The sequence below is a fragment of the Eubalaena glacialis genome, chromosome 2, assembly GCF_028564815.1.
Source record: "Eubalaena glacialis isolate mEubGla1 chromosome 2, mEubGla1.1.hap2.+ XY, whole genome shotgun sequence".
Classification (NCBI taxonomy): domain Eukaryota; kingdom Metazoa; phylum Chordata; class Mammalia; order Artiodactyla; family Balaenidae; genus Eubalaena; species Eubalaena glacialis.
The window spans coordinates 118,625,034-118,637,079 of NC_083717.1; the positions used below are offsets into that span (position 1 = coordinate 118,625,034).

Genomic DNA, 12,046 nt, shown 5'->3' on the forward strand with positions numbered 1-12,046 from the left:
AAGCCCACGTACCGCAACGAAGAGTAGCCCCCGCTCTTCGCAACTAGAGAGAAGCCCGCGCACAGCAACGAAGACCCAACGCAGCCAAAAATAAATAAATAAATAAATTTTAAAATAAATAAATAAGTAAATCACTGAGACCTGAAGCATGTAAATGGAGGCATCAGCACAATGTAGGCTGTGAGGAGTTAAAAAATGAAAGAAGCTGGCTTTCAGAATCTTCTACGTTAGAAGAGCTAAGTTTGGGTTGTATTAATAGGATGAAGAGAAAAGACCAATGGACCAACTGAGGATGTGTTTTCTTGTAATACTAATATATTTTCCTAAAAATCTATTTTAATGATGATGATGATGAAATCATCACTTAGTGCCAGGTATTGTCAGAAATACTTTAAATACAGTAACTGATTTAATCCTCACAAAAACCCAATGAAGAAGGTACTGCTACTATCCCCATTTTATATGTGAGGAAAATGAGGCAAGAGAGAATAAGCCATTCGGCCAAGGTCACATAGCCAGCAACTGGTTGGGGGGGCTGGTGGGGAGATTGAAACCCAGATGGTCTGAATCCAGCTTCTATGCTCTTAACCGCTATGACCAGCGCCTTGTTATTAAAGTAGAAGAAAAAAACTTTGTTTGGTTTGTTTTTAAAACTTCCTATGGAAGGTGGATATTTCACAATGTTTTTAACTCACTTATCCAGCTGGATGTGCCATCTATCAGTAAAGTATGACACCAAGGAGAGCAAAATGGAAATAAAAGGAGCCTTTTCCGGGGCTCTCAAAACCCCATAATCACAGCTGAGAATTATCCGGGTAGGACATTGGCATGTGCCTACCATACCCACTACTAGTATTTCTGGACCAAATGGAATTCCATTTCTAAATATTAGTTGAGAAAAGACTGCATGTGTACGTTTAGAACCCCAGAACAAAGCACTCACCATCCTCTGTTCATCCTGAAGAGGCCGAATGAACTTTGGCAAGTATTTCTGTGTCTCAGAAAATGTATGCTCCTTCTGTAGGGACAGGACAAGCCATTTCAAAAGGGGAAGTGGAGGTTGTCCCTAGAGAGACCTATTCCAATAGCCCTGAAGGCCCATCTCTACCACAAAGGAAACTGGCTGGGAAAGAGGCGGGCCCTGCCCTCTCTGCCCTCTGAGCTCTACCCAGCTCCTCTGCATTTCTCTGACTCCTTCTATTCCTGGTGGTAGAAACACGTCAGCTATTTAAGGAGGTCAGCGTGTTCCCTCACCCCTCTCACTTTCCGGGGGAAAAGGGCCTAGGCTGTGAATGACCAGGGTTGAGGCAGGGACTGACTGGAGGGCGGGGTGGCTGGCGGGGGCGCCTCTTGGCCCGGTGCTTCCGAGGGTTATACTTAGCCAGCTGGTACTCATCAAACTGGGCAAATTTGTCCGTCATCGCAGCACGCAGGCAGGCAGGCAGGGGCACCAGCCTGTTCTCCTCTTCTCCAGTCAGGCGCTGTCAGAGAGACGAGAAACCATCAGGAGCAAGATCCTCCAAAACAAAATGAGAGCACTTCCTGGGGTTAAGTGACAGCACAGGATAGGAAGTCCCCAGCCCCAGCTCTACAACGACAATTTCTGTGGTCCTGGACCTGAGGGCAGACTTCTCAGATTCTTATTCTCTTCACTGTAAACACGAGGTCTGGAATAACACCAAGTTTTCTCAAACTCAGTCCAACCCTTCTCAATCATCTTTTCCCTGTTGGGCAACCCAGCCTGGTACCAGGAGAAGCTGTCCTGTCTGGGCACCGGGGTTGAGGACAGCTGAGGGCAGGCCAAAGTGTCTGAGAATTTTCTCCACAGATGCAGTGAGCAAAGGAGAGGGAACCAAGTGAGGGTCAAAAGTCAGGGAACTGAATGCCATACCTGGTAGAACCTGGCTACCTGGATCCAATCAGAAGGCAGCTGGACAATGGCACAGAAATATCGTCGCAGGTAGGGGCGGCAGACTGGCAAGAAGGCAGCAATGGCCAAGACTTCGTTGGCCACATCCCGGACATTCAGCTGCTGCCTGGTGTACAGAGATGCCTAGGGCACAGGGTAGGGAGCGCTGGCCTCTCAGCCACTTCTGCACAGCACCATGCCCTAAACGAATTTGCTTATCTAATCTGCCGCATAAAACCTTTCCTGAGCCCTCCATATTGTCTGTAAATATAAAATCCAAGCCTCTTGGCTTGGCATTCTACATCTTCCACGATCTGGCCCTTATTCACCAGTCTTCTCCTAAGTCTACTTATCCCAAATTAAGGGCCTTTAACCTTGTCCTTTCCCGCTTTGGAAGACCTCCCACCATCAATGTCTATCAAAAACTTACCCAGGGTTCAAACTGCTGATTTATCCTGCCATCTTCCAAAGCTTCATAGGAAACATTTTCCCTCTCTTTTCTGCTTCTGAAACATTCACTATCTACTACTCCATTTGCATTTATTTAATATTTGGGATCGTTTTTGCTTCGCTAATAATACCATAACACTCCCTAAGAGCCAGATCCAAGTTTCGTTTTATCTGTTGGTATAACCCTCAAGGCCTAGCATTGTGTACTTACCCTGTGTACTTACTAAATAAACAAACCCTAGGATACTCTTTCTCAATCCTCTCTTCCCCCACTCCTTAGAGAACCCTAGGGACTGGGCCTCAGGCTCACCCAGAGATCCTACCGCCTTCCTAAGTAAAGTTCCTTCAGCCCCTAGTATAATGCCGCTCACCATCCCCCTCACATACCACAACCAAATTCCCTTCCTCCTAACTTCCCACTCCCATCCCCTCTTTCATGTCACAATACCTTGAGTATAAATTCAGGCTCCAAGGGGGCAAGTTCACTACAGGCTTTGAGGAGGAAAGCCTGGGTAGAGTAAGCTGCATCATTTGTGTTTACATTTGACACCAGAGTAGAACACAGAAAGCTCATTAGAACCATCTGGGAATTGGGAAAGAGAGGGAAGAAAGGAGAAAAGAGGTAATAAGGACCAACTTAAGCATCCACTCAGGCCAACTTCCAAAGACAGAGAGAATGAACCCAGATTCAGGCAGATGTTTGTCCGGCTGAGAGGTCAGAAAAGGGGATTAGGAAGTAAGAAACCAGAGTTCCTTCCCCTTCCATCTGTGGAGGGGACCAGCCTTTGGTGACCACTCCACCCACCTTCCCTATGCCCTCCCCTCCACCGTCAACCTCTCCCCAGCTCTGGAACTTTTACCTTCTTTTCCTGAAGGGCCTGGTCAGTAGGCTCAGGATGAGAGCCAGAGTCCCCAGGGGTGAGCTTCAGGGTCAGCTCTTCCACGTCCTCCTCCTCTCCCAAGCTTAGACTATAAAAAGGCATTTGAGCATCTGCCCATTCCTTGTCTTCTGGCTTTTTCTCTCCCGAAGAAGACCATCGCCCCTGGGGATAGTGAGAGTTATTAATCCCAGCACTCACCCACAGCCCCTCATACAAGAGAGAGATCTGAAAGCAGCATCCAGGGCTAGGAAGAGTCCACATCTACCTTCTAGCATCTAAACTCTTCTCCCCTCACACCCCAGCATGGATCTGTCCAGTCTGACAAGAGTGATCTCTCAGTATCACACACACGCCCTTTCCCAAATCAACATTCTGAGCCTTTGCTCAGATGCTTCATGATCTTCCGGCTGCTTTCATCTCCTTATTGATGTCACAGCTTAGGAGCCTGGGGCCCTTCACAACACACCTCCCAAGAGGCTATTAAGGTATTTTAGAGTCAGAAGAAAAAGCGCCAAGTCCCAGATCAATCGCCCAGCAATCGTGAGCTTACCCTCTGAGCCTCAGCCTTCTCATTCCCTGCCACCTACCTGATGGGGCTGTTACAAGATTAAATGGGGTCATGTATGTATGACTCTTTGCAAATTGCAAAGCCCTAAATAAATGTAAGATGGCAGTAGCTGTAATCCTGACAATGACCCTATGAAGTGGATTTTCATTGATCTCATCTTAAAGGTGAGGAAATTAAAGCTTCCAAAGGTTAAGAGTCTTTGGGTAGTATAGGCATTTTCACAGTATTGATTCTTCCAATCCAAGAACATGGTATGTCTCTCCATCTGTTCGTGCTGTCTTTGATTTCTTTCATCAGTATCCTGTAGTTTTCTGAGTACAGGTCTTTTGTCTCCTTAGGTAGGTTTATTCCTAGGTATTTTAATCTTTTTGTTGCAATGGTAAACGAGACTGTTTCCCAAATTTCTCCGTCTGATCTTTCGTTGTTAGTGTACAGGAATGCAAGAGATTCCTGTGTATTAATTTTGTATCCTGTGACTTTACCAAATTCACTGATAAGCTCTAGTAGTTTTCTGGTGGCCTCTTTAGGATTTTCTATGTATAATATCATGTCATCTGCCAACAGTGACAGTTTTACTTCTTCTTTTCCAATCTGGATTCCTTTTATTTCTTTTTCTTCTCTGACTGCCATGGCTAGGACTTCCAAAACTATGTTGAATAATAGTGGCGAGAGTGGACCACTCTGGAGAAGATGTGGAGAAAAGGGAACCCTCCTACACTGTTGGTGGGAATGTAAATTGATACAGCCACTATGGAAAACAGGAAACTAAAAAATATTAATAGAACTACCATATGACCCAACAATCCCACTCCTGGGCATATACCCAGAGAAAACCATAATTCAAAAAAATACATGCACCCTAATGTTCATTGCAGCACTATTTACAATAGCCAGGACATGGAAGCAACCAAAGTGTCCATCAACAGAGGAATGGATAAAGAAGATGTGGTACATATATACAATAGAATATTACTCAGGCATAAAAAGGAACAAAATAGTGCCATTTGCAGAGACATGCATAGACCTAGAGACTGTCATACAGAGTGAAGTAAGTCAGAAAGAGAAAACCAAATATCGTGTGGTGTCGCTAATGTATGGAGTCTAGAAGGATGGTACAGATGAACTTATTTGCAAGCCAGAAGTAGAGACGCAGATGTGGAGAACAGACTTGTGGATGCCAGAGAAGGGGAAGGGGAGGTGGGATGAATTGGGAGATTGGCATTGACATATATACACTACTATGTATAAAATAGATGACTAATGAGAACCTACTGTACAGCACAGGGAACTCTACTCAATACTCTGTGGTGACCTAAATGGGAAGGAAATCTAAAAAAGAGGGGATGTGTATATACGTGTAACTGGTTCGCTCTGTTGTACAGCAGAGGCTAACACAACATCGTGGAGCAACTATACTCCAATAAAAATTAATTTAGGAAAAAAAAAAAAAGGTTAAGAGTCTTGCCCGAGGTTGAGTGGCTTATAATTGGCAAAAATGGTAGAGGGCTCAGATTTGCCTTTCCCTCAGTCCAAACCTCAAGTCTACATAGAAGGAATGTGTGTTTGTCTACCGATCCTGACCTGTATACTAAACGTGCTTATATAGATGTGTACAAGTGGACGTGTGTCTGCACATGCACACACAGGGAAGTGGTACTGTAGTTGTTTCTCATGCCTTGTAAGATCTCAAAAGCACTTGATTGACTCTGCTACTGCAATAGTATATCGGCTCTCCTTCCGAGCAGAGGCTTTTCAAGGACAAAACCTACTTATGCTCTATTGTCCAGAGTCTCTGCACTAGATAAGCAATAAGAGTAATGATGCTCATGAAGACAGCCCTCGGGTAAAAGACGCCTCAGGAAGAGGCTCTGAGGAAAGAAGGTACACAGACACAGAGCAGCACAGAGGGACACTGTGGCACTGAAAGCTAGTGACTAGACATTCTAACACACACGGCTGCAGTGAAGACAACTGTTTGGAGCTATTACCAAAGCTGCTTCCTGAGCTCCCTCTGTGGCAGAGATGGTTTTCAAGATCCTGGGGCAGGTCAGAAGGCCTAGACCCTCAGAGAAGCACTGAGCCCTTGAGGCTGGAGGCTCAGAGAGCAGGTGGTTGCTGGCACTCAGGCTGCACAGGTCAGATTGTACCATGTGAGGTATCTGGAGACTCTGGGTTAAGGCGCTGGTGGACACAGTGCTCTTCAGAATGGGGAGTGTGGCCAGGCACCGGTTCTCCAAGGAGAGGATGTCTGAATGGGTAGACACATGCCCATGTGGTTTCTCCAAGGTCTTCAGGTCGGGGAGTGTGGCCAGGCACCGGTTCTCCAAGGAGAGGATGTCTGAGTGGGTAGACACATGCCCATGTGGTTTCTCCAAGGTCTTCAGGTCAGGGAGTGTGGCCAGGCACCGGTTCTCCAAGGAGAGGATGTCTGAGTGGGTAGACACATGCCCATGTGGTTTCTCCCAGGTCTTCAGGTCAGGAAGTGTGGCCAGGCACCGGTTCTCCAAGGAGAGGATGTCTGAGTGGGTAGACCCATGCCCATGTGGTTTCTCCAAAGTCTTCAGGTCAGGAAGTGTGCCCAGGCACCGGTTCTCCAAGGAGAGGATGTCCAGGTGGGCAGACACACGCCCATGGAGTTTCTCCATGGCTGGAGCCCAACCAGTATATGCCTAGAAGGAGAGAAAGACAGGTGATGAGCAGCTGGCTGTATTGGGAGTACATGCATACTGGGACTAAATCTTTCCCATAGTCCTCCTGGTAATGCCAGTGACCTGAAGGCAGAAAACAACCAATATTTGTTTTTCCAGGACTGGGTTCATTCCAAGGATGTATACAGGGAGTATTCTAAGGGAAAGGAGTAGGGAAAAGGTAAGGTAGAAGCTTAAGAGTGAGGAAGTTTAAAAAACAAAAAAAGGGACTTCCCTACTGGTCCAGTGGGTGAGACTCCGCACTCCCACTGCAGGGGGCCTGGGTTCCATCCCTGGTTGGGGAACTGGATCCCGCATTCATGCTGCAACTAAGAGTTCACATGCCGCAACTAAGAGTCCACATGCTGCAACTAAAAGATCCTGCATGCCGCAACTAAAAGATCCTGCATGCCGCAACGAAGACCCGGCCCAGCCAAAATAAATAAATAAATAAATAAATAAATAAATAAATAAATAAATAAATAAATAAAAAGTAAGAGCTGGAAAGGAAAGGAACATGTCTTCACATGAAGGGGTAAAGGAGAACCCCCAGGGCTATCAGTATGATCCCAACTTAGCACAGGAGCCATACTCGTAATCTGGACTCTGGATTCTTAGCTCCAGAGAAACAAACATTTTGATCAAGCTGTCTATACTCACCACCTCAACTTCCTTGCCTCCTACTCACTCTTAACCAACTAAATGGGATTCTTTTTCCACTATTCCTCCAAGGCTGTCCTCTTAGGTAACTAATGGAATTCTTCTTACTATAAGAATAGACATATCTTGGAGCTTACCTTACTTCATCTCTCAAGTGGAATATGGCCCTGTGATCACTGTCTCACTGAAACTCTCTCCCTTTGACTTCCACGGTGCTGTCCCAGTTTTCCTCTTACAACCCTGATCACACCTTCTTGGGGGGTTCTTTCTCTGCTCTTCCTTGAATGTTGATGCTGCTTAGAGCTCTTTTCTAACCCTTCTATATACTTTCCCAGGGTGGTCTCACCTACTCTGTTGCTCCACGTAACACTGCTATGCCGGCAACTCACATATTTATTCCTTGACCTAGATCTCATCTGAGCTTCATACTCATGTATCCATTCCCCTGTTGGACATCTCCACTTGGATGACTCAAAGGTACCCAAAACTCCATAGATCCCAAATGTATCATCTTTCTACCTCTTCTCCAAATCCATTCCCCCTCATTGCCCCCTATGCTTACAAGGGTTTGGTATAAAATAGGCTTGAGTTTGAATCCTGATGGGACCTTGGGCTAGTTACTTAAACTCTCTGTGCCGCAGTTTCATCACCTACAAAACTGAAATAAATGCCCACTTCATAGAGTTGTATAGGAATAAATAAGAAAAAATATATCAAGCACTTAGAGTTAGTAAGTGTGCAATAAGTGGAAGCTATTATTATTTATTGTTATCATCCAACAAATTACCAAATCCTATTGATTCTACTCCAATGTCTCCCAGATCTATCCAATTCTCTCTGTTCTGCCTGCCACCGTCATCGCTGAAACCCTCCAATCCACGTGGCACACAGTATGTAGATCTGCCTAAAGGAGCTCCCAATACATACCCCAGCCACCATGTACAGCACCTTGTTTATTTCATCATAATAAAAATTTATCTTGTTAGCCCATTTGCCTACTTGTTCACGGTTTCTCCTTAATAAAATAAAACTCCCTGAGGGTCAGGGCTCCTGTGTCTTGTTCACCTCTGCATGCCCAGCATCACACACATAACCTGGCTTCTGACCTCCCAGCCTCACCTCTTACTGCTACTCCCATCTAACGTTAAACTTGAACCATACAAATTGTTTTCAGCTTATGAATTGCCAAGGTATCTCTTGACTCTGGACTTTGCATAGGCAGAGGCCTAGAACATTCTTCCTTCTACCAAACCACCCCCCTTCCCCAGCCCCTCCTTTACTAGGCCAAATTCTACTTCCCTCTCACTCTGAAGGCCTCAGTTTAATAGTCAGTTCCTCCAAGGAGCCTCAGGTGACACCCAGCCCCCAGTCTGGTACAGGTGGTCCTTCTATGTTCCCACACTGTACTTCCTCTAGCATAGAACACATCCTCTATATCGTAATTGCCTGTTCATTTGTCTTTCATCCCCCCAGACTATAAGTTCCTGAGCACAGAGACTCTTTAGCCTTGTTCACCATTGTTGCAACAATGTCTAGTCAGTGGGATTCAGAAGCTTTTGAGAATCTGGTGAAAGCCATGGAGCTTTTTCACAGAAAAACATGAGTATATACTACTTTGCATTCAATTTTCAGGGAGTCCACCCATGGATCTCCTAGAATCTCCACTAACTGCAAATTAAGAACCTCTGCCTGAGAGGATGCTTGAATTTATATCATTAGGAATGTACATACTCTCTTATTTGGACAAATGCTTATCTCCTATTTACATTTATGTATTTTAGGAATAAGTATGTTGTTAAGTCAATTGCTTAATCCTTAATATGCAAAAGCTTACGGACAGGAATGTAGAATACTTCCAAGAAGACTTGAATGGACTGACAATCCAGAACCAGAAAGGACAATGGATATCTCACTGGACATCAGTGCAGGCAAATTGCATCAAGAATGATGGCCTATATAGGCTTGTACATTTCCCTCATGTCTTTGCACTATATAAGCCCCCAGCGAAAGGACTGGGGAATCTCAGAATCGACTCAAGATTTTCGAAAGAAGAAGTCTCATAACAAAAATTAAGTTAACAGGGCTTCCCTGGTGGCAGAGAGGTTAAGGATCCGCCTGCCAATGCAGGGGACACGGGTTCGAGCCCTGCTCTGGGAAGATCCCACGTGCCACGGAGCAACTAAGCCCGTGTGCCACAACTAAGCCCGTGTGCCACAACTACTGAGCCTGTGCTCTAGAGCCCACGAGCCACAACTACTGAAACCCGTGTGCCTAGAGCCCATGCTCCGCAACAAGAGAAGCCACTGCAAGGAGAAGCCCGTGCACCGCAACGAAGAGTGGGGGCTCGCCGCAACTAGAGAAAGCCCTCGTGCAGCAACAAAGATCCAACTCAGCCAAAAATAAATAAATTTTAAAAAAAGAAAAAAAAATTAAGTTAACAGAAAAATAGTTACATGTTTTTCACACGTTTTTCACACCCTGGTGTTTGTGAAGGGAGATTCAGCTGACCTACAAATGAAAAGTAAAAGTCTCTACAAATTAAAATTAAAAATCCCCATCTCTAATTCCATTCTCCAGGGATAACCACTTTTAAGTTTTATATGAAGAGTTTCAGACACTTTCTATGCATATACAAATATATGTATAGGTCTGTACCTTCCCTTCCCCCATATCCACCACCACCCCCCTTTTTGTTTTGTTTTGTTTTGTTTTCCACAAAGAGGATCATACTTTAGACACTATTCTGCACTTAGTATGCCTTGGAGACCTTGCCGTGTTAACACATTAATAGCCACCACACTTTTAAGTTGGCTGTGTGACAGCCTACCCTGCTTAAGCACAGCCCGGGTTTCCGTTCCAAGGAGCACACAGAGCAAGGAAGAGCGACCCATTCTCACTTGGTCTCTTCCACCTTCTTCCTGCGTCCTTCTATCCCCGGGCCTTCCGTTTCCCTCATCCTTCCCACTCCCCCTTTCACACACCACACCCGCTCCCGGAGCTGCCGGAGGTGCAGGGCCGAGGCACCCCTCCCGGCGCCCGCCCCGCCGAGTCCCGGGAGGTCACTACCTGGCCGCGCTAGGCCCTTCCCACCGGCCCCGGCGGCCGAGCCCACGCCTAGACCCGGGGCCAGGGCCAGCTGCTGCCGGCGCTCGACCGTCCCCGGAGCCACCCGGGCCTGGAGCAGCTGGCTGTCACGCGGAGCCACTCGGTCCTCGGCAGCAGGAAAAGGACCGGGCTCCCGACTCCGCGGCTGGGTGGAGTGGAAGCCGGAGGTGGGGCCGGGCCGGGAGCGGGGAGGAGACGGCGAGCCGCCGCAGACGCGGGGCGGGGCTGTCGCGGCCCGCGGGGAGGAGAGATGCGAGGCTGGCGACGCCACTGCAGAGAGGGCATTGCAGCTTTTTCTGGGGCCGGAGGTTAGTCCCACTCCCTCCCCCCGCCTTTTCCCCACCCGCCGCGTCCTCGTCCTCTTTTCTCCTGCCCCTCAGGTTTCCTCTTCTACCAAATTCCGCTCTTTTGCTAAATTTCCTCTCTTTTGTAATATCTTCCAACACCATTTCTTGAAAAAGAATTTGGCATGTTCGCTGCCGATCTGGACACCTTTTGTCCTGGTATCAAATAGTATAGTGGGACTCTTAATTCATGCGAAATTTACTTAGTGAAAATAGAAATAAAAGGAGACGGAAAGTCTAAAGCAATGGCCTGTAACCGGGTGTAAATATCAAATAATTAAGGCAGAGTGAACTAAGAGCAGCTTATGTCCATCTGGGATAGGTCCCTGGACAAAGAATTTTTTGGAGCCATCCTGAATGGCTAATGCGGAACTGTTTTCAGAAAGTGGGACCAGGCTCAGGAAAGGGACAAGTGACCTTTAGGATGGTAATGCTGGTGCTGTTTCATAAAGAGCAGGGCCAAACAGATATTAGCAGGAGAAACATGCTTACCTCATGTAAGACAGATTATCTGTCTTCTGGAAAATATTCCTTTCCTAAGGGTAGCGGGTACCTTGCATTCTCAGGTAACAACTGAAGCTTCAGCTCAGAATCAGGGGCATCCTTTATTCTCAATTTGTTGAGCCAGATCCCACCTAACTTCCTTAGATGCCTCTCTTACCACCTACCCCATTAGTCCCTACACTCTTTTTATAAGAAATATTTTTCTGTCCCCTTTACGATCCTGAACTACAACTTATAAATAATGTATTTTAGCATCACACTGGTGGTACAGGAAGAATAGCAACTGGTGACCATTGCTTCCTGGTTGACTAGGAGGATCTAGAGTTTCCTTTCTGGTTAGCTGCAAGAGCAAAGAAATTCAAAGCCAGCACATTGGAACCATTGGAAATCTTTTTTAAAAATCCCCAAACCCAGGCCACACCCTAGACTGATTAAATCACAATCTTCAGAGGAGGACCCGGGCATTAGAAGTTTTTGAAACTCCCCAGATAATACTAATGTGCAGACAAGTTTGAGAATCTCTGCCCTAGGGTCTTGCTAATCAAGGTATGGGCTGTGGACCAGCAACGTCAGCATCACCTTGTTAGAAATGCAGACTCTCAGGCTTCCCTGGTGGCGCAGTGGTTGAGAATCTGCCTGCCAGTGCAGGGGACACGGGTTCGAGCCCTGGTCTGGGAAGATCCCACATGTCGCGGAGCAACTAGGCCCGTGAGCCACAACTACTGAGCCTGCGCGTCTGGAGCTTGTGCTCCGCAACAAGAGAGGCCGCGACAGTGAGAGACCTGCGCACCGCGATGAAGAGTGGCCCCCGCTCGCCGCAACTAGAGAAAGCCCTCGTACAGAAACGAAGACCCAACACAGCCAAAAAAAAAATTAATTAATTAATAAGAAATGCAGACTCTCAGGCCCCACCTCAGACCTACTGAATCAGAATCTGT

At 46.6% G+C, this 12,046-nt stretch overlaps 1 protein-coding gene across 5 annotated transcripts in view; it reads right to left on the reverse strand.

Moving 5' to 3' along the window:
• TEP1 (telomerase associated protein 1) overlaps window positions 1-10,410 on the reverse strand; it is a 40,701-nt gene extending 30,291 nt beyond the window's left edge. For 4 of the 5 annotated variants that reach the window (XR_009699408.1, XM_061180561.1, XM_061180562.1 and 1 more), the window contains exons 1-7: window positions 10,222-10,410; window positions 5,797-6,477; window positions 3,220-3,402; window positions 2,808-2,942; window positions 1,892-2,053; window positions 1,320-1,481; window positions 944-1,018 (exon numbers count right to left, since the gene is read on the reverse strand). Coding sequence is in view for 4 of the 5 variants with exons in the window: in XM_061180561.1 (XP_061036544.1) it covers window positions 944-1,018; window positions 1,320-1,481; window positions 1,892-2,053; window positions 2,808-2,942; window positions 3,220-3,402; window positions 5,797-6,453 (1,374 nt within the window). In the remaining variant the exon portion in view is untranslated. Of the gene's footprint in view, window positions 1-943; window positions 1,019-1,319; window positions 1,482-1,891; window positions 2,054-2,807; window positions 2,943-3,219; window positions 3,403-5,796; window positions 6,478-10,221 lie in introns of those variants that run through there. The other variant, XM_061180563.1, reaches the window with a different exon arrangement.
• Between the last annotated feature and the right edge of the window lie 1,636 nt (window positions 10,411-12,046).